The 23,754-nt window shown below is 35.3% G+C and overlaps 1 protein-coding gene across 1 annotated transcript in view; it reads left to right on the top strand.

Annotated features, from left to right (window-relative positions):
- Positions 1 to 23,754, top strand: part of LOC150093890 (sodium/potassium-transporting ATPase subunit alpha-like) — a 315,026-nt gene that overhangs the window by 168,037 nt on the left and 123,235 nt on the right. The window contains exons 12-13 of the mRNA XM_090412547.1: positions 18,977 to 19,113; positions 22,967 to 23,184. Of these exons, the coding sequence (XP_090268673.1) occupies positions 18,977 to 19,113; positions 22,967 to 23,184 (355 nt within the window). The remainder of the gene's footprint in view (positions 1 to 18,976; positions 19,114 to 22,966; positions 23,185 to 23,754) is intronic.

The raw sequence follows: 23,754 nt of genomic DNA, 5'->3' as shown, positions 1-23,754 counted from the left end.
CCTTGTATACTAGTCCAACAGCGACCATTGACTAACAGCATGATGAATAGGCAATTTTTTTACAACTATTTAGAAGTTAACTTTCTTAGAGCTGAGCATTACATTGCCTGGTAGAGCGTGTTATGGGCTACGCTTCAGGAATTACTATAATGCAGGTTTTAAATAAGTTTTACTAATTAAAACATTGTTTACTACTGAGCACTATTTCACACAACTATTAGGCACAAGAGCAGTGCCTAATAGTCTTCCTCCAGAAGACTATTCTGGAATGCTATGTCAGTTTTTTTCTTAATATCTTCATTCTTATGTTTCTACCATTGATGCCATCTGATCACTCCCCTTATCTTTCTCAGAACTCTTAATATCTATCATCTCTAGTCTTTGATCAAGTGTTTTCTTTCTAACCCAGAAATTAGCTATATCTTGCATATAGCTAATTTAGTGTCTTGACTAATTTCTCTCTTATTCCATATAAATTTATCCAGTTGACTTACTACCGTACCAGCTTTTGCTAATTTTGTTGTATATTTTCATATTTAATTTGCTATGTTCACTAAAAATTGTACCTGAATAGCTGAAATATTTTACTTATTCTATAGGTTCACGATGCAGTTCATCTTTTCATTCCTTCGTGTTTCATAGTCTTTTTATAACTGATTTTCATATTTAATACAGCAGCTATTCAGTGACATATAGTACTGTCATATCCTGTACACCCCTTGAGGGTACATGGCAGGAATTTGATGATGATGATGATGATGATGACATAATCTGCATAAAGATTAACATCTACAATTTTGATATCAGGCTTAACGTCACTTTTCCTTGACAGAGAGAAAGAGAGAATCCCCGTCTTATACCTGAATTTACATCAAACCTCGACATCCTTCATATCTTCCAACATAACTAAAATATAGACTGTGTTGTTATGTATACCCATCCCATTTATCTCATGCAACCAATGTTTTGAATAGCTTTTCTGTTACTTTTCAAAATACGAAGGTTGTAAATAAAGTAGTGGCAATGTGTGCACAAAATGTAATCTCCTGTCATGTTCTGCACCTGTTTCTAATTTCTTTTTAATTTCTTGATTTGTGATTTAGTGGAATCATAATCTAAAAGTCTGTAGGTGAAGTGGTCTCTAAGAATGATGTCCATTTTCTTATTGTGTTCAGTGTTGAGGATAATTGCAACACTTTTCTTGTCAGGCCTAGTGATGATCATGCTGTTATCTTTATGTAGTTTATTGAGGGCATTAAACTGGCAGGGAAATAAAGATCTAAAAAGTGAACTGTGATATCAAGCCTAATGTTTATTAGCTATCTTAGGAGCTAAGTTACGGATACCGTATTCAATGTTGAACGTTAGGTCTGGTGCCTGTACTTGTCGAGGTACAATGGCACCAGACCTAACGTCCAAAATTATGGCTGTGACTTAGGATACTGATGCCAGCTTCATTAAGCCTTTTTGATGACAAGTTAACCAGTATGAAGAGTTTGCACTTGAGGAATGGGTTTAGAATCCAAAAGTCTGGTATACTTATTGATATATTTATTTTTATTTTCAGGAATTATTTTTGAGCTGAAGCTTCTGAAATATTAAAGAGAATGGTATAAGGTTCTGTGTTGATAATTGTTGAGAGCTCGGACTGTGATGAGCTGCATTGATAGCAGCAAGAACTCTGTGCGTGTGTGTGTGTGTGTGTGTGTAGCTGGAATCTGTTCACGTAGCAGAATAAAACTGGCACGTTTGTAGATCAGAGGCTTCTTTGGATTTGAACTTCACTTTTAATTTAATGCAAGTAGGTAAAATTCCAGTATCCCAACATCTTTTAAGAAAGGTCAGCTGGTTTTAATTGTCTAGACCAGGGCTGTCCAAAGCACTGCCCGCCGACCAAATGCGGCCCGCATGTGGGTTTTGATTTTCACGACCAAAAAAAAATAAAATAACAGTTTGAATCAAATGCATATTAGATATTTTAATTCTATCACTAATCGATAATCTCGATGTTGATAATTTTATTTGGTGTTTTCACATCAATATATACCCACGTGTTTTTCAAATATTAGATATGTCAAAGAAGCATTCTTACACTGTTTTGTTTCATCGCACATGCTCTGGGCATTCGCGGGGAAGTGAGCATGCGATTAGTGTTGTTCATTTGTTCAGCTATCGAGGTTGTGTCGCTGCTGCTCACCAAATTACCAGATACGCATTGTCATGTGGCCCTCGGATAAATATTTTTTTTTAATGCATCGGACAGCATCTGGTCTAGACAATTGAAGTTTCAGCTTTCGTATTGTTTTGCCTTGCATGCTATAATCTTCACCATGAATGAACATTATTCATGTGTTAAGGCTTAACTGGAAAAAGCTCACGATAAAAGTTTAATGGAGTGAAACCACTAGGAAACGATTAAAAATAGTATTTTTAATGCTAACAATATTTCATCTCAGTTACCATTGTCAGGAAATACAAAATGAGACTTGTAACATGCACACGCACGCACGCACACACAAAGGCAGCACAAAACTAACTGACACACACACGGATGAAAGATTGGTCCTATCTAGGTGGGGGTGCCCTCTATGGACACCTTGTCGGCAGCCTAGGATTTAAACTGGGTTATATGTTTTTTATAACCCAGTTTTTTAAACTGGGTTATAAAACTTCCCAAAATATGTTTCCCATATTTTGAGAAGTTTTATGCAACCATATTTAACACACAAGTTAAAAGATCTGATACTATTGAATATTTTCTTTCGGGTCAACCAACAACATTTCTGGTCAGGACATAGACAAGGTATTACTAACATCATGTTCCAACATAAAAATGTATACAAATTTCTGTGTAGAGAAGATGCAAGGAATAGGAAAATTCTCATTGATTATATTATTGTTGACAGTAATGTTTTCTCACTGGTTCAGGACACAAGTATACAGAGAATTTGATATAGGAAGCGATCACCATTTAGTGTTGAGCAAAATAAAATTGAACTTCATACTGAAAAGAAGGGTGTGTGTGTAAGAAAGTTATGAAAGAAATCAGAGTTGTGAAGTGGAGACTCAAGTACAAAAACATCATTCAAAAAAAAAACTGAGAGTTGAAAATGGCAACCAAACCTTGGAGATAGTGGCAAACCCTAAGAAAACTTGGCTTTAGCCAGAGAGGTAATCTGCAAGGATAGAAAAATCAGAACTCCATGGTGGACTCAAGAAGCTAAACAAGCAGTCAAGGAAAAGAAGAAAGCATATGGAAAGTTCCTAGCAGTTTGTTCTCTTAGGGAATACAGAGAAAAATGTAAGAAAGCAAAGCATTGTACAAAATTAGCTAAACAAAATCATCGGAAGACTTGTAAGAATATAGAAAATAAATATCAGGAAAGTGGAAAATATTTTGGAGGCTATTGAAAAAGCTCAGAAATGGAGAAAAGTACTGTAAAAGGAATTAGCGATGATAAAGGGGATGTGAAAACTGAAGGGAAAGATATTCTTGATGTATGGAACATAATTAACTTATGGATTTAATTACTTTAAAAGATTGCTAATCGAAACAAGCAGTGATATCATGGTGGTAGAAAAACACTCAACAGGAATGCCATCTGGAATATATATCTGTTCTTGATGTAGAAAAAGCTATCACAAACCTCAAGTGTGGAAAGGCAGCTGGAGTAGATCGTATTCACCTAGAATTGCTAAAATATGATGGTATAAAGGTTTTACAATGACTCCACTACATAATTCACAAGGCCTAGTCAGAGGGTCCAATTCCAGATGATTGCAGTAAAGCACTCATAGTACCTACCTATAAAAACGGAAGAAAGCTGAATGTGAGAATTATAGTGGAATTTCTCTACTAAGTGTTTCTGGTAAGATTTATGTAAGTATTCCTGAGAAACGGCTAAGAAAAAACATGGAGGAGAAGCTTGGAGAAGAACAAGCTGGTATAAACAGGTTAACAGGATCAGATTTTCACTTTAAGACAAATATTTGAGAAATCATGAGAATATAACAAGGATCTGTATTTAAGTTTTGTAAATCTGGAAAAGACATATGACAAGGTGCCAAGAGAATACTGTTCAAAATGCTCCAGTTTGATATTATATCCAACAATACATATTCATTATTTGAGTTATAAATTAGCAATTAGAATTTAAGAAGTACAGGAAAATGGTTTGATGTTAAGTCATGCGACAAGGCTGCACATTATGCTCACTGTTATTTATCATCTGTATGGATCACATTATGAAGGAAAGTGGTATTAAACCTGATATCAAAATCTCAGCACTACTTTATGCAGATAACATTATACTTCTAAATAAATTCAGCACAAGTATGTAAGATTTCCTGACAAAATTGAATAACTTTTGTAATAAATTTGGTAATGAAAATCAGCATTAAAAAGACCATGACAATGTAAATTGACAGAAACTTTTCATATAAACTGCATCCTGAATGGAGAACCTAAAGAACATGTGAAACATTTTAACTATTTAGGCACAATTTTTAGTGAAGATGGCAACTGAATAAATTTATATGGAATAAGACAGAAATCAATCCAATCACTAAATTAGCTATATACAAGACAGTGTTCAAACCAGCTTTAACTTATGGATTTGAGTGCTGGGTTAGAAATAAAACATTTCACCAAAAACTTTAGACCACAGATTGAGTTTTGAAAAAGATTAAGGTAGTGAACAGATGGCATCAAGGCAATATCATATTAAAAATAAGGATATTAGGAAAGAACATTACAGGCAAACAGTTGCCTAATACGGGAAGCCAAGAACGAAATTATCAATATACTGTATGAATTGAAAGCTCCACCTCAAACCACAAAAGCAATAGCAAATATAATGGAAGAAAACTATATTAAAATTAAAATTGATAATGAAACAACCAAAAAAAATTAAAACCAATACAGGTCTCATTCAAGGAAGTGGATTATTACCAATACTCTACAATATATATATATATATATATATATATTGTAGACTACTAATATTAACTCGGCGTTGGGATATGTTCATTTTTATATAAACTGACTAAAAATCTGAGAATTATAACATTGAGATTTATTTGAAACGCAACATGTTTCGTCGGGATCGACTTCATCAGATGTTAAGAACATAGAAAGTTATTAAAAGACACTTAAAACATTGAAACACTCTAAAGCTATACAATTATAAAGCTATAATATCTGACTGTAAATTACAGTTATTATGAACTTGAGCTATAGTCCGTGTTAAAGTTCTATTGTTGTACACTTGTGTGTGTGTGTGGAACCAAGAGATCTCCAGTATCTGATAGTAGAGCTGAAAGAGTCAGGCAAATTATAGCTGAGATTATTGTTCATATGAAGAGGGTCCAAGGTGATTTCTTTTGACTCGACAATGCAGTATTCTACCTCATCGTGGCAAATGTGTAGGTTTGAAGTTGTTGTCCAATTTACTTCATGTTGGCGGCTTTCGTTGTTCATGTTTATTGAAAACAAGACATGGCCTGATAGGGCAGTAGCTCTGGTTCTCTTGTAAGCAATGTCTCCCTGGTGTTCCTCGAGACGTATGAGGATAGATTTCTCCATTTGGCCATAGTAAGGTTTTCCGCACTCACATGTGACTTTGTAAACACCTGGGAATTGTAGAAGGTTGTGAGATTGTTTGTAGTTGCTGAAACTTGATCTTATTTTTGGAAGAGTCGAGAAGCACGTTTGTATGTTAAACTTCTTTAGGACTCTACTCAGTTTTTTGGATGGTGTGCTATCAGGCCATGTCTTGTTTTCAATAAACACGAACAACGAAAGCCGCCAACATGAAGTAAATTGGACAATAACTTCAAACCTACACATTTGCTATGATGAGGTAGAACGCTGCATTGTCGAGTCAAAAGAAATCACCTTGGACCCTCTTCATATGAACAATAATCTCAGCTATAATTTGCCTGACTCTTTCAGCTCTACTATCAGATACTGGAGATCTCGTGGTTCCACACACGCACAAGTGTACAACAATAGAACTTTAATATGGACTATAGCTCAAGTTCATAATAACTGTAATTTACAGTCGAATATTATAGCTTTATAATTGTATAGCTTTAGAGTGTCTCAATGTTTTCAGTGTCTTTTAATAACTTTCTATGTTCTTAACGCCTGATGAAGTCGATCCCGACGAAACATGTTGCGTTTCAAATAAATCTCAATTTGTTATAATAATTTTTAGTCAGTTTATATAAAAATGAACATATCCCAATGCCGAGTTAATATTAGTAGTCATCATTTCCCTTCTGACAAGGGTAATTGTGCACTTACAAAAGCATATCAGAAGACACTCAACAGCATTGGAATTAATATCAACAGACTTATCTTCTTGAAAAGATGTAAGATTTCCTCAATTATTCCGAAGTTCCTGCAATTTAAAGAAATCATTACTACAGAAAGAGCGCACCGAATTTACACTAAAGAGCTAAACTAGATCTTTTAACAGAGAAGATTTGCGACACAAACGCAATTTATCTTTGCTTTTCACAGAAAAAACATCATTAGAAAACCAATTAGGCAGCCTTCTTTGAATTATATTAAAGAATTAAGTACACACCGTGCATTACGATCTCAAAACTTAAACACAAGCTAATCAAATAGAAAGTTCAACTTACTCAAGTTAAGACAAGAAAGGTCTACTCTAAATAATTGTCATAACAGACTTAAAAATTTGGTGATTAACAAATCGTCATATGTCCTAAGTCCAGATGAAGAAAAAATTCTCGAAAAAGGTCTGAATTTTGTGTTGGCACCAAAATGCATTCCTAAAGAACTACTTTTAACTAAGATGGAGAAAGCAGCTTTGCTACTTCCTACCGCAGACGCGAGTTTACTTCACATAGAAGCAATTCTTACAATCAACAATGCAAAACCTCTTTCTGATAATACATCCCCTGGTGAGAGACTTGCAATTGAAAATCTAAGGATTAACAAGGACATCGTCATCTTAAAAGCTGATAAGGGGAATGGAACTATAGTTCTAGATGAAATAGACTACCGAGAAAAAATCTTAACATCGTTAGAGTCAGATAGTTATTCGGAAATTGAGAGGGATCCAACAAGAGAAATACACAATAGAACAAATAATCTCCTAAAAAAGACCACAGAAATTCCACGAAATACATGGCTTTCCATCCGTCCTTTACACCCACTCATTCCAAGGCTATATGGTCTTGCTAAGGTTCATAAAGAAAACTATCCACTGAGACCTATAGTAGACAGCATTTACTCACCGACCTACAGGAGAGTAAATATCTGGCGTCATCGTTAAAAGCTTATGTGGGAAAATCTTCTTATATTAAAAACTCAACAGATTTTGTCTCTAAAATCAAGGACTTAAAACTCAAATCTTCTGACATCATGGTGAGCTTTGACGTGGTAGCACTCTTTACCAACATTCCGACACATGAAGTTCTGCATATTTTAAAGAACAAGATTTCAAATAAAGTGTTCTCTAATATCTCACTGTGTAAACTCTAGCTATTTTGAATTCGAAGGTAAACTTTATAAACAGGTCAAAGGATTAGCTATGGGAAGCCCCCTCTCTCCTATATTAGTCAACATTTTTTTCGAGGATTTTGAACAAAAGGCAATCTCCTCTTTTAGGATGGTGTGATTGTCCACATATTTAAGCCAAGAATTTGGCTTAAATATGTGGACGATATATTCCTTATGTGGGAACAAGGTATTGAGAATCTTTACAGGTTTCTCAACCGCTTAAGCAACCTCCATCAGGATATCAAATTGACCATGGAGATTGAAGAAAATAGTTCCCTCCTTTCATCATCTAGGAAACTAGATGTTTTTAACCTGAGTTTCCTAGATGTTAAACTCACCAAGACGCCTGAATCAATAAAAGTCTCTATATTTAGAAAGCCAACACACATGGACAGATATTTGCATGTGTCCTCGCATCACCATCCAGGGCAAAAGTTGGGTATTATATCAACTCTTGCGAATCCTGCAAGATCTGTACTGTCAGATGAAAAAGAACTAAAAAAAGAACTACAACATCTTAAATGGACCTTTAAAAACAAGGCTACTCTTTAAAAAGTATTAACAAACAATTGTCCCACCGTCAACGTAGCAACGTAGAGACACAGGACAACTCAAAGGTTATATCTCCTTGCCATATATCAGCACACTATCCAAAAAACTGAGTAGAATCCTAAAGAAGTTTAACATACAAACATGCTTCTCGACTCTTCCAAAAATAAGATCAAGTTTCAGTAACTACAAACAATCTCACAACCTTCTACAATTCCCAGGTGTTTACAAAGTCACATGTGAGTGCGGAAAATCTTACTATGGCCAAATGGAGAAATCTATCCTCATACGTCTCGAGGAACACCAGGGAGACATTGCTTACAAGAGAACCAGAGCTACTGCCCTATCAGGCCATGTCTTGTTTTCAATAAACACGAACGACGAAAGCCGCCGACACGAAGTAAATTGGACAACAACTTCAAACCTACACATTTGCCATGATGAGGTAGAATGCTGCATTGTCGACTCAAAAGAAATCACCTTGGACCCTCTTCATATGAACAATAATCTCAGCTATAATTTGCCTGACTCTTTCAGCTCTACTATCAGATACTGGAGATCTCGTGGTTCCACACACGCACAAGTGTACAACAATAGAACTTTAACACGGACTATAGCTCAAGTTCATAATAACTGTAATTTACAGTCGCATATTATAGCTTTATAATTGTATAGCCTTAGAGTGTTTAAAAGGTTTAAGTGTCTTTTAATAACTTTCTATGTTCTTAACGCCTGATGAAGTCGATCCCGACAAAACATGTTGTGTTTCAAATAAATCTCAATTTGTTATAATTCTCGGATTTTTAGTCCTGACAAAATTGAATAATCAGTTTATACAAAAATGAATATATATATATATATATATATATATATATATATATATATATATATATACACACACACACACACAAAACAAAATCATAAGAATTAAAATAGGAAATAAAGAATTAACCAGCCTTTTGTATGCTGATGATCAAGTTATTTTTGTTGAAAATGAAGACCAATTATAGAAAAATCTATGACATGAGAAAATCTCAATAAATAAAATGAAATCAAAGCATTTGAAGGTAAAGAAATTAAAAGATGCAAACTAGTCATCCACAACAAAGTAATAGAACAAGTGAACAAATTTAAATATTTAGGAAATTACATGGAGTGCTTACATGGAAATTACATGGAGAGTCAAAGCTACAGGGTGTTCGGGATAAATTTGACAGTTTCGTAAGGAAAAAGAAAATCTTCTTTGTATCTATTAAATTTAATGAATTGACAAAAAAACATTACAGGCAGAGTTAATTACAATACTATCAACAAGATTTACTCAAAATAACCACCATTAGCATCGATCACAGCTTCAATTCTGCTTCGGAACCTCGAACAAGCTGATGCTACAGTCTCCCTGGGAAGGGCCGCAAAAACTGTTTTAATTTTATCCATTAACTGGGCTTTTGTATTACTGGAAGTGCGATTGGTGTCTTTTTCAACTGCGCCCCATACAAAATAATCCATGGGGTTAAGGTCTGGGGAGTTTGGAGGCCAAACATTTGGACTGGTGAAGTCGTAGAAATTTTCAGACAACCATTTTTGACTTTTCCCAGAGGTGTGGCAAGGGGCCGAATCCTGCTGCCATACATACGGCCTACCATTGGCTACCCTTGTTATCCAGGGCTTGACTACGGTTAGCAACTCCACGAACAAAGCCCGAATTCCAATGCCAGGGTTCTTCAACACCTGTTCCTGCAGATTTGCGAGGAATTCTGCTGTACGAACGCAATCAGATCGTCTGCTAGGGATCTTTCTTCTTGCTACGTCCTCGTAGTCACCATTGCAAGTCTCTACTTCATGCCTGATTGTTTTTACTGTATTCAGGGAGCATTGGGCAGCAGTCGTAATATCCTTATTTTGATGGCGGGCACGAATCATCATGATACAAGTTATTCTCTTCCATGATTCAGGTGGGTTCCAGCTATCCATCCTTTCTGACATCTTGTATATGAATGAAGAAGGGTCCAAACTTTTAAATGAAGAGAAGTGTGTGTTAATACATGTAACTTACGGAAAAATATAATTAATTATAAATATGTCAAATTTATCCCGAACACCCTGTATATGACTGAGAGGAGACCTCCACATACCTTCAAAGGAATGTGTAGAACCGACCAGGGCTTCAGAACTAATGTCCAATCCTCACCTTCTTGTGGTGGATCCTGTTAGGTATCTACCTGGATGCTGAATGGACGACGATGGGCTTCCAATTTGGGATTTAGCCAACCAAATTGTATTCTTATTGGCTTAAACCAAAATTTCAAATGAAGGTACAACATTACAGAATTTTCGGGGCGTCACCCAGTTAAACAAGGCCCCCATTGTTTTCACCAGCGAACCAGGGCAAACAGCAAAATGTCAGCTACTGGAACAAATCTGAACACACACACACACACACACACCACAACTCAACATCACCAGAGTTAAGGATCGGTAGTATCAACATAAGAAGCCTGAATGGCAAAGAAATGGAGCTAGCTGAGGAATTAGATAAGTACCAGATCGACATAATAGGGGTGACTGAAACTAAAAAGTCAAAAACTGGTGGGATCTTTCTGAGCAATAAATACAAAATGTTATGTTCATGCAGTGACAATCAAGAAAAAGAAGGAGTAGCCATTGTATTCAACACTGAATATGAGGCTAATCTTCTTGAATGGTAGGCAGTCTCAATTAGAGTGATGTGGGCAAATATCAGAATGGGGAACTGGACAATGAGACTTATTTGTGCCTATGGTCTCACAGAAGGTTCTACTAAGGTAGAACTGGAGGAATTTTTTGAGGATTTAGAAAAAGCTACTGACACAATGAAAAAGGAAAAGTTGGTCCTTGTTGGGGATCTAAATAGCAGAGTAGGAAATGATTGTGAGACATACAAAAATATTTTGGGAAAATTTGGAGAAAAAAACAAAGCTAATAATAATGGCAAATACCTGTTGGATTTCTGCTCAGTACATTGGACTGGTTATTACTAACGCCATGTTCCAACATAAAAATGTGCACAAATTCACATGGAGAGAAGAGGCAAGGAATAAGAAAAGTCTCATTGACTAAGTTATTGTTGATAGTGATGTTTTCCCACTGGTGCAGGACACCAGATTGTACAGAGGATTTGAAATTGGAAGCGATCCCTATTTAGTCTTGAGCAGGATAGAATTGAATTTCATATTGAAAAGAATAACATGTAAGGAAGTTTTAAAGTGAATAAAAGTTTAGCAGCTCTATGATGTGAACTGTAGACTAAAATACAAGAAAATCTTGATTGATTCAGCCAGGGAGACTTGTGGTGAGGTTGTCTGCAAGGATAGAAAAATCAGAACTCCATGGGAGACACAGGAAGTTAAAGAGGCAGTGAAGGAAAAGAAGAAAGCATATCAAAAGTTCCTGGCAAATAAGTCAGCTTGTGCTCTTAGAGAATACAGAGAGAAATGCAAGAATGCTAAACACTGTGTACAACTAGCTAAACAAAAGTCATGGGAGGACTTTGGCAAGAATATAGAAAATAAATATCAAGAAGGTGGCAAAATATGAATGGAGGAAAGAGTGCTGTAAAAGGAATTAGAGATGATAAAGGTGACATGAAAACGGGAGAAAAAGATGTCCTTGAAGTATGGAGCAATTACTTCGAAAACTTGCTAAATAAAACAAGCAGTGATGGCAGCACAGTGATAAAATACATTGACCAGGCATGTAGTCAGTAATATATATCCATACTTGAAGTAGAAAAAGCCATCAAAGGCTTAAAATGTGGAAAGGCAGCAGGAGTAGATGATATTTGACCAGAAATGCTGAAGTATGGTGGTATAAAAGTCTTTCAGTGGCTGCACTGCATAGTTCAGGAGGCCTGGACAGAGGAATTTTTTGAGGCTTTAGAGAAAGCAAATGACACAATGAAAAAGGAAAAGTTGGTCCTTATTGGGGGATCAAAATAGCAGAGTAGGAAATGATTCAGACATACAAAAATATTTTGGGAAAATATGGAGAAAAGAGCAAAGCTAATAATAATGGCAAATACCTGTTGGATTTCCGCTCAGTACATTGGACTGGTTATTACTAACACCATGTTCCAATATAAATGTGCACAAATTCACATGGAGAGAAAGGGCAAGGAATAAGAAAAGTCTCATTGACTATGTTATTGTTGATAGTGATGTTTTCCCACTGGTGCAGGACGCCAGAGTGTACAGAGGATTTGAAATTGGAAGTGATCACCATTTAGTCTTGAGCAGGATAAAATTGAATTTCATATTGAAAAGAATAACATGTAAGAAAGTTTTAAAGCAAATAAAAGTTGAGCAGATCTCAGATGTGAATTGTAGACTGAAATACACAAATATTATTCAAGAAAAAAATGAAAAAGTTTGAGAGCAGGAACGAAACTTGGAGATTCAGTGGCAATCCCTGAAGAAAACACTAATTGATTTAGAGAGAGAGGCATGTGGTGAGGTTGTGTGCGAGGATAGAAAAATCAGAACTCCATGGTGGACACAGGAAGTTAAAGAGGCAGTGAAGGGAAAGAAGAAAGCATATCAAAAGTTCCTGGCGAATAAGTCGGTTTGTGCTCTTATAGAATACAGTGACAAATGTACGAAAGCTAAACGCTGTCATGGGATGACTTTGGCAAGAACATAGAAAATAAATATCAAGAATGTAGCAAGATATTCTGGAAGTTTTTGAAGAAGCTCAGAAATGGAGGAAAGAGTGCTGTAAAAGGAGTTAGAGATGATATAGGTGACATGAAAACGGGAGAAAAAAGATATCCTTGAAGTATGGAGTAATTAATTTGAAAAACTGCTAAATGAAACAAGCAGTGATGATAGCACAGTAATAAGAAACACTGACAGGCATGCAGTTAGGAATATATACCCATACTTGAAGTAGAAAAAGCCATCAAAAGTCTGAAATGTGGAAAGGCAGCAGGAGTAGATGATATTCGACCAGAAATGCTCAAGTACGGAGGTATAAAAGTCATCCAGTGGCTGTACTGCATAGTTCAAAAGGCCTGGACAGAGGGACGAATTCCAGATGATTGGAGTAGAGCTCTCATAGTACCCATATATATAAAAAGGGAAATAAAACTAAATGTGAGAATTACAAAGGTATTTCCCTACTGATTGTTCCGGGTTAGATTTATGCAAGTATACTTGAGAAATGGTTGAGAAGAATTGTGGAAGAAAAGCTTGGTGAAGAACAAGCTGGATTCAGGCCGAATAGAGGCTGTCAGGATCAGATCTTCACTTTACGACAGATAGTTGAGAAATCATGGGAATATAACAAAGATCTGTATTTAAGTTTTGTAGATCTGGAAAAGGCATATGACAAGGTGCCAAGAGAGAAGCTGTTTCAAACACTACAGTTATATGGTATAATGGGGCATTATATCAAGCAATACTTAGTCTGTATTTGAGTTGTAAGTCAGCAGTTAGAATTGAAGGAAGTACATGGAGATGGTTTAATGTTAAATCTGATGTGAGACAAGGACACCAGACATTATGAAGGAAAGTGGTATTAAACCTGATATCAAAATTGGAGGTGTTGAACTTTGCTTTATGCAGATGATGTTATATTTCTAAAGAAATCCACTACAAGTCTGCAAGATTCCCTGACTAAATTGAATAACTGTTTGTAATAGATATGGTATGAAGGTCTGCATTAAAAAGACAAAGACGATGAAAATAGGCAGAAACATTGAAATACCAACTGCATTGTGAATGGAGAACTTATAGAACAAGTAAAACATTTCAGCTACTTTAGGCACAATTTTTAGTGATGATGGTAAGTTAAATATGGAAATAGACAACAGAATCAACAAATCTGGTATGGTAGGAAGTCAATTGAATAAATTTATATGGAATAAGAGAGAAATTAGCCAAAACACTAAATTATCTGTATACAAGACAGTGTTTAAACCAATTTTAACCAATGTTTAAACCAATGGCAATATCATATTAAAAATGAAGATATTAGAAAAGAACTTGATATTGTCAGCATCCAAGAATGCATTAGCAGACCTTATCTCATGTGGTATGGTCACTTAAGCAGAATGGGAGAGGAAAGATCAGCAAAACAAGTGTTCTCTACCAGATTGGCAGGAAAAAGATCCAGAGGAAGACCAAGATATATGTGGATTGATACATAAAATGTGTCCTAGAAGACAGAAATATATGACTTGAATCTTGACAGGTAAGAGATTCATTTGGAGGAAAATTGTAGATAGGAAGTTAGTATTGATGTAAATTTTTTTATGTAGTACTATCATTTCTTGTACACCCCTTGAGTGTATATATCAGGAATTTGATGATGAGGAGGAAGAAATTACATATGCCCCAATGGAGAAATCGACATTGCATATAAAAAGCAAAAATTCTTAAGTCATTGGAACTTTGAATAGACACTTCAGTAAACAGATAGAACAACCCAAATAAAACTGTATAGAGTAATAGCCAAACCAATTCTGAAATATGGCAGTGAAACATGGACTTGAGGAGAACAAGATGAAAGACAAGTGGAAGCTGCAGAAATTAAGTTCCTAAGGCTGCTCACAGTCTATAAAAGAATAGACAAGATAAAAAATAAGAAAACAGTTATCCATAATTAGCATAACATAAGACATCACAAAGTATAGAAAGAATGAATGAGGACAGATGGCCAAATATTGCTTGGAAATATAAACCAAATGGCCACCAATCAAGAGGAAGGCCCAGGAGGAGATGGGCAGACGATTTTTTAAATCCTTGAAAATGTTACAGGCAAACAGTTGTCTAATACAGGAAGCCAAGAAGAAGAAAAGAACATGACATTGTGAGCATCCAGGAATGTGTTAGCAGAGCTATTTTTAAGTGGTAGTCACTTAAACAGAATGGGAGAGGAAAGACTAGTTAAACAAGTGTTCTTAGTCATGATGGCGGGGAAAAGATCGTGAGATGTAGGTGGATTGATACAGTAAAAAAGTGCCTTAGAAGATACAAATATGATATCTCCTCAGAGGGTATATGTCAGGAATTTTATGATTATATAATACTATTATATAGCTTCTCTACAATTTGAGGGTAGATGTCAGGAATTGGTAATGAAGTGCCAAAATGCTTCGAGAAGATATCTAGTAAGTCGAGTGGTATAAATGTGGAGAAGATATTCTAAGACACTCAAAATCTGGGCTTTTACTCAGCTTCTGGTTAAAGTCAGAGGCTGAGTAAAAAATTAAGTGCATTTTATACTCAGCCTCTGAGTATAAAATGCACTTAATTTTTTACTCAGCCTCTGAGTAAAAAATTAAGTGCATTTGCTGAAATTTGTTAATGTTTTAAAGCAGTGCTTCCCAAACTTATAGATATAAAGGACCCCGTTGGAAAAATTAAAATATTTCATGGCCCCCATCGGAAAAAAAATCGTAATACAGACATACATTATTATAATATTTATTGTATTTATATTCAATACAAAACATAGACAGTGAATATTGCAAAAATCAAATGCAAATATTACATTTTTAGCATCTTACATATTTGACATGGCACCCTTAGTCTTAAAACATTTTAAATGTGTTTTCATTATTTCATGGCGTCCCTCAACGAAACTAATGCCCAAGGGGGCCATGGCCCACAGTTTAGGAAATGCTGTTTTAGAGGAATGGTGAAATAGACTTCAAATATGTGAAATAATATCAGAGGACCCAAATTCATATGATGGTCTATGGAAATTCAAGAGCAGACATTGTCTTTCAGTTAAGGATTATTAAAATGAAATTAAGACAGTCTGTAATGTTAGTAGAAAAAAAAATTACAACCAGATTCCTGACAAGAACCCTCAGGGATATTATGATACAGGATATTATGGATATGATATATTGTACAATTATATATTTAGTTTAATCCTTTATCCAAGTGTAAGCAAACAATGTTTGTGCCTGAAGTATCTTCAGGACTGGGGCAACTCGTGGCAATGGTGGACTGAGTTCACAATACCTTCCTTAGTATACCTCCGTAGCGCAATTGGAAGAACGACGGTGCATTGCGCTCTTCGATTGGAATAGGCCTAAGTTCGATTCTCGTCGCGACGGGAGGAATCTTTATCTGGTCGATTTCAATCGATGGTGAGTTAGCCGATCTCATACGGAGGTAGCAGGGTTTTTTCTCCCGGAAACTCGGGTTTTTCATCCCGCATACATACAAATCGGCCCTTCAGAACACACGCAATTTACAGACAAAAATTACTAGTTGTGGTGGTGTTGGAGGTGGGCGGTAGATGGCGTTGATTCGTAGTAGAGGTAAGGTGTAGAGATAGTTGAAGATGTCCTCCCGCGATGAGTCTTCGGACTCCTTGGAGGTATCAGGAATAATAATAATAATAATAATGCAAAGCACATCGCCTTGTAGACATGTATAATGCTATAAGGAAGGGTCACTACAACTGGCATATGGAAATATGCCTTCTGCATTGCTTCAACCTTGGTATCACCTCTGGGTCTGGCTCCCACTGAAGAGACCTCAATAAACGTCGAAACTGGTCTGGGTAGTGCGACCCCTTCCCATGATATACAGCATTATATATGTCCGCAACGAGATGTGCTTTGGATTATGGGATACTAAGAAAAGTGATGTGAACTCAGTCCATCCTTGCCACAAGTTGTCCCAGTCCTGAAGATACTTCAGGTGCAAACTTTGTTTGCTTACACTTGGATAAAGGATTATACTAAATATATAATTTATAGTCTAACCAACTGAATAAAAACTTCCAACATCTTTCTCTAATCCAGAGTAATTTAATAATAAGGTGTGACACCTTTTGGCAACTGCCATATGGAAATATGACTTATGCATTGCTTCAACCTTGGTATCACCTCTTGGTCTTGCTCCCATGAAGAGACCTCAATAAAGATCGAAACCAGTTTGAGTAGTGACCCTTCCCATAATGTATAGCATTATATGTGCCCACAAGAAGATGTGCTTTGCATTATGAGATACTAAGGAAAGTGATGTGAACTCAGTCCACCTTTGCTACTAGTTGCCTCAATCTTGAAGATACTTCAGGTGCAAACTTTGTTTGCTTACACTTGGATGAAGGATTAAACTAAATATATAATTTATAGCCTAATCAAGTGAAAAAAACTTCTAACGATATATTGTACAGGATATTATGATGGTACTAATGAAAAGTTACATCATTACTAACTTGCAATTAGCAATTTTACTCCAAATATTCTGTTATCTCTCAAGACTTCTGTATTATCAGATCTTATTTCTTTTCTAAATCACTTAGGGAATTGAAACAACGTAGATCCGAATATAAATTAAATTATACTTTAATTAATATTTCCGATATTTCGGCAATGTCACATTGCCATTTTCAAAAGGAACTTGCAAAAAGGCAGTTGCACACAGGCACTAACAATGCAGTAACTGAGAATGAAGATATGAAGCTATCGTTCTCCTAGAAGTCCTGATGGTGCCCTCTGGCGGGCTAAGTAGGCGTTCTTGGCCGTTGGGCTGAAGGTCTGTTGATGTATGCCTCCCAAATTTGGGGCAGTCGCATACAACCAAATTTGTTGAGGTTCGGAGAGTTTCTTAGGCCAGAGGCTGATTCCATAAATACGAGTATATTCCATATATACGAGTAGCTTGTCTACGAGTATCAGATCTTATATTTCTGTCGTTAAGTCACTTTTTACTTTTTCAGTCTACCTAGCCTGAGTTTTTCCTGCCAGCCTGGCAAAGAAAACTTGTTTTGCTAATCTTTCCTCTCCCATTCTGTTTGACTGTACCACCTGAGATTAGTTCTGCCAACACATTTCTGAATGCTAACAATGTCATGCTCTTTCCTAATATCCTTAATTCCTAATACAATATTTTGTGTTGATGCCATCTGTTCACTCCCCTAATCTTTCTCAGAACTCATAAACTGTGATCTCCAGTCTGGTGAAATATTTTATTTCTAACCCAGCTCTCAGATCCATCAGTTAAAGCTGGTTTGAACACTGTCTTGTATATAGCTAATTTAGTGATTTGATTACTTTCTCTCATATTCCATATAAATTTGTTCATTTGGCTTTCTACCATACTAACTTTGCTCATTCCCAAAACATTGTCTGGTAATCATTTTCTACACTGTTGTTTAGATCTCCACCAAGGACCAGTTTTCCTTTTTCATTGTGTTAGTTGCTATCTCTAATGCATGAAGAAATTTTTCCACTTCATGCTTAGTGGAACCTGCTGTGGGACCATAGGCCCAAATAAGCTTCATTGTCCAGTTTTCCATTCTAATATTTGTCCACATTACTACTTTTGCGCATGTTATATTCCAGGAGTTCATAAGAATTACTTCAACACTTTCTGGTCCCCAATAACATTCCTAATATTCATATTGCTCATTCTTTCTTTCTTCTTTTTTTTTTTCAGCATCACCTTCGAACTTTCATTTTCATCACTTGTATTCTACTTGTGTCTTTTTGGAAAGACATGGAAAGAAAATAGTACTGAACATGCTCTCTCACTTAATAACAGTTTTATATGCTATGTACTTTAAAAAAAAAAATAAAAAAAAAAATAAAAAAAAATGAGCTCATTTAATGTTAAATGGCTAAAATCTATTTTTCTTGTATTGAAATTGATTTCAGCATATGTGAACTAAATTTCAACTTTCTCAGTTAATGAGAAGCAAGGAAATAAGGGAATTTGTTAGCAGTGAAGAGCATTGTCAGTAGATCATGACACCAGAGATCTTTTTGATTGGAAATTTAACTAATGAAATCTTATGAAAAGCCAGAGAACAGTAGTAAAATACCACATTTTAGATATTCCTATTAGAAGAATATTAATTATGCTTATATCTTGAATTGGAACTGTTTTGCAGGTTATCATGGTAACTGGAGATCATCCTATCACAGCCAAAGCTATTGCTAAAGCAGTGGGCATTATTTCTGAAGGTAATGAAACAGTGGAAGACATTGCACAAAGGTTGAATATTCCTGTTGAAGAGGTCAATCCAAAGTAAGTACAATCAGAATAGAGTTTCAGCATACTTTGCCATAAATAGTTATCAGTAAGAGTCATTTATTGCTGCTGGCACAAATTGAAGTATGTGAAAAACATTTCATATTGATCAGAAAAAAAAAAGTCCTTGACTAATTTGAAACAACTGATACTTTTTTTACAGAACTACTGATGAGTGAAAATTGTTTGTAGGATAAGTAGCAATAATGAAATATAGAATGTTAATGATTTGAAAGGTTGACTCCAAGGTCTTTTGGGAATGCAGGCACAAAATGAAATGGCAATTCAGTTTGAAAAGTGATCTATAGAAATAGCTGGACTAGTGTTTTGCTAAGAACTGTTTCTGTACATACCTATCATGTTAGCTAAAAGCTAAAAAGATAGAACCTACATAATACAACTAATCCAATACCTATGCAATGTTTTGTAACCATTCACTGATTGTGTTAATCTTACTTACTCATGTAAGACTGAGCATTGCATTCTAAATGCTGTCAGTCTCTTCCATTTGGAGAAGATACATTGATGTCTTCACCATTTGAAACTACTCTCCATCCAAATTTCAAAGCCTTTCCTTTCTTCAGTAGGTTAACTCTGTACATAGTGGTTAGTAATCACTTTCTTTGCATAGATCTAATATGATGACAACAAAATTGCAACAAGAAATTAAAGCACATGCATTAATACTATGTCTCATATTGTTATCAGAAGTCTAGTGTGATCTACTAATGGCTTCTTGTAATTTCTCTCAGTAGTTTCAGTAGTCATCTCATGAGAAAAGAAGAGCACTACTTTATTACTCTCCTCTTCAAGAAAATTCATAGTGTTTGTTTTATACATCCAACATACTTAAAGAATTGTCAAATTTTAATATTCTATTAGCATAGTGGTTACCTTTCATCAAGTGTGTTGGTTTGCATATTGCATTTTCTGAAAGATAAATTTGATTTTCTCATGCTAGTGTTCAGCAAGTTTTTTGTAGTAGTGATGTTGTATACTATTATTAGATAGGAAGTTGGGTAAACATCTGAACAGAACACCAAGATTACATAAGATGCAAGGATCTAATAAATCCAGTCTTGCTCAACATGAAGTTTGTTCCATCACCAGGTTCCTCAGAACAAAACCTGAGTCATTCACAGTAGCCAGTTCTTGTTACAAAGATTAGATTTGTGAAGGAGAGCTGTTCTTATGCAATCTGAAAAGAAATGATTTTCTAAACCTACATAGTTCTGAGAGGTGAACCTGTGGACTCTGATATTTCAGACTATACTTTCTTAGCAACTAATGCTGCAATCATCATTTTTGTTTGTTTAATTTAATTTTCTGCATCCTGTTTCATTGTACTGTCATGCTGCTTCATCTTGGCCCTTTATCCATTATCATTGGTAAGAGTCATAACACTTGGCCAAAAATTATGCATTAAATAAAAATAATTATTTTTATTTAATGGGCATATGAATAGACATATTCATATTTCATCTTACATAAGTGTTAAATCACTGAGCATTTAGAATAAAGAATCTCTTATTAAATACAATTATTAAGCCTTTTTATTGCACATATAGGAAAACCTCACTTAACGCGATTAATTAATCCATCAAATAATGCATGCTAAGCGAAATCACGTTAAGTGAATACAATAAACAATAGAAATAATTATAATTCATCCATCAGTTAGTATAAGTTATATTAGAGGATAAAATCAAAGTTAATAAAAATCAATTGCATAAATTTTTATTTAATGCTAAACATTTGATTGAGCTACTTTTTGAAAAAAAAATTAAGTAAAGATGTTTGAATTATGCTTGACTTTTTCATCTTGTCATGCAATTTGCTATAGCTGGCGATCGCTTTATCAAGATTTTGGCGGCCTTCAAAGCTTCGTTCCATATCAGGATCAGCATCAAACAAAATTTCCTTAGCATACCCAATGTGATTGAAAACTAGCTCAAGTGCTTTTGCAGTTTGATTTTAGTCGTAACATTCTCTTCTTGTTCGCACTCCTTATCTTCTTCATATTTACACTGTTCTAGTTGAAGGAGATCATTCTTGCTTAATTGTTCTGAATGGGAATCGAGCAAGTTTCTCACATCTTCATTATTCAGTTCATTAAATCCAAGTTCTTTTCCAATTGTGCTGATTTCTTCAATAATTTTAAATCTTTGATTTTGCACATGATAAACTAACGACTACACTATAAAGTCATCTTCTGCATTGCCTCCTAATAAAAGCATAAGACGATCTTTAGGTAGTTTGTATCCTGGTTGTGATGCTTCAGTTTTTGTTGGCATACACTTCCAAAAGAGACCAATTTTGTCGATGTTGAATATTTGCCGATAGTCATAATCACCCTCCTGAATTATGCTTTGCAATTCTTCAGGAAACATGGCTGCAAAATCTTTATCAGCACTAGCAGATTCCCCAGTTATTCTTATGCTGTGCAGTCCAGTTTGATTTTTAAGATGGTCAAACATCCTAAACTCACAGTAAAGCTTTCATATTCCTATTGAAATTTGGTCTCTTTCAATGTGGTAAAAATATTGAGAGCTTTTACCTGAATATTCCTTATATTAAGAGGTATTCTTTTGTGGAAGTTTTTTCACTTGGCTATGCTATTAATTATATATATTGGGTTTTATCCTTTATCCAAGTGTTAGCAAACAAAGTTTGCACCTTTCAGGACTGGGTCAACTCGTGGTAAAGATGGTATAAGTTCTCATCAGTTGCCTTAGTATCTTCCATAATGCAAAGCACATCTCCTTGCAGACATGTATAATGCTATGCATTATGGGAGATGCTAAGGCAAGTGATGAGAACTTATACCACCTTTACCACGAGTTGCCCAATTCCTGAAAGTACTTCAGGTGCAAACTTTGTTTGCTAACACTTGGATAAAGGATAAAACCCAATATATATAATTAATAGCATAGCCAAGTGAAAAAACTTCTATAAACTTATCTCTAATCCAGAGAATTTTAATAATAGGGTGCGACACCTTTTGGCAACTCGTATAGGTAAATATGACTTCTCCATACTTCCACCTTAGTATCACCACCTCTGGGTCTGGCTCCCACTGATGAGACCTCAATAAAGGTTGAAACCGGTCTTCTGGTTAGTGGCCCTTCATTTAATGCATAGTATTATACATGTCTGCAAGTGATGAGAACTTATACCACCTTTACCACAAGTTGTCCCAGTCCTGAAAGTACATCAGGTGCAAACTTTGTTTGCTAACACTTGGATAAAGGATAAAACCCAATATATGTAATTAGGTATTCTTTTGTTTATAATCCTCAACCCAAAGTGATAGAAAACGCTCCATTTCGATCATTAAATGGCTTCTATTTCAGATGATCTGCATGCTTAAAGAAGCAGTAGCAACTTTTCCTTGTTCTTTGTATCCTTTGTTCTTATTTAATATAATCCAAACTTTAGACTTGCTGTATCAGAGGTCTCGCACAATCATTGTATTACTAGCGCTATTTTCATGCCTCTTAATTGCAGATCGGCAACAAAAAATTTCATGTAATGTAAAAAAAATCGCATTAACTGATTAATCACGTGCTTAAAGCAGGAAATTGTATCATTTCACTCAATCATGCTAACTGATTATCGTGCATATCGCCGTTAATAATTGAATATCGTATTCACTTGTTAATATCTAATATATCATATCTGTATCAGAAAATCTGTGGATTTTGCATGTTTATCACATTATTGCCCCCCCCCCCTCCCCCCCCCCCCCCCCCCCCCGAAGAATATATTAAAAATTAAAAGTAACTCATCTCATCCCTAAAGAATTTTATACAAAATAATACATTGTAATTGATTTTACTTTCTTTTGTAGTGATGCAAAAGCTGCTGTTGTTCATGGATCAGAACTAAGAGATATGACTTCTGAACAACTAGATGATGTTTTACAAAATCACACAGAAATCGTGTTTGCTCGTACATCTCCACAACAGAAACTGATTATTGTAGAGGGTTGTCAGAGACTGGGAGCAATTGTTGCTGTTACTGGAGATGGTGTGAATGATTCTCCTGCTTTAAAAAAAGCAGATATTGGTTAGTTATTTTGTGACATTGTTTATTTTTAATTTATAATGAGTAAAGTTTTCTCTCTTAAAACCATTTTTTGTAAAATCTTTTTTTGCAATAATTGATATAATGTACTATAAATTACTATAATCATTAGAAGTTGGGCATTGCTAACTTGAGTAGATCGCATATCTGCTCTCTAATCAAGAGGTTATGAATCCCACCTTAGATGTTTGATATCATCTTTAAGTGGGTGATAAATTTTACTGTCCAATGTGAATGGTAATTATGATACTACTGAATTTTGTGAAAGTGCTTGACAGGATACCACATGGAACTCTGTTATACAAACTGCAACAAATGGGAACGGATTGGAAACTGGTGATATGGATAAAAGGGTGGCTCATGAACAGATGCTAGAAAGTAGTATATGGAGGAGCAGAATCAAGGGGAAGGCAGGTGACTAGTGGTTTGCCACAAGGCTCTGTGCTTTTAATTTGTACATAAATGATATAGAAAATAATATGAATGGAGATATTCAGTTGTTTGATTATGCGAAGTTGAGTAGGGTAATAATTAATCAAGGTGATGTTTCAG

This window comes from Typopeltis vanoorti, chromosome 23 (genome assembly GCF_054136105.1).
Source record: "Typopeltis vanoorti isolate ZY-2024b chromosome 23, IOZ_Tvanoo_1.0, whole genome shotgun sequence".
Lineage (NCBI taxonomy): Eukaryota > Metazoa > Arthropoda > Arachnida > Uropygi > Thelyphonidae > Typopeltis > Typopeltis vanoorti.
Note: the sequence above shows the minus strand (reverse complement) of the source record. Positions and strands in the feature narration are given on the sequence as shown.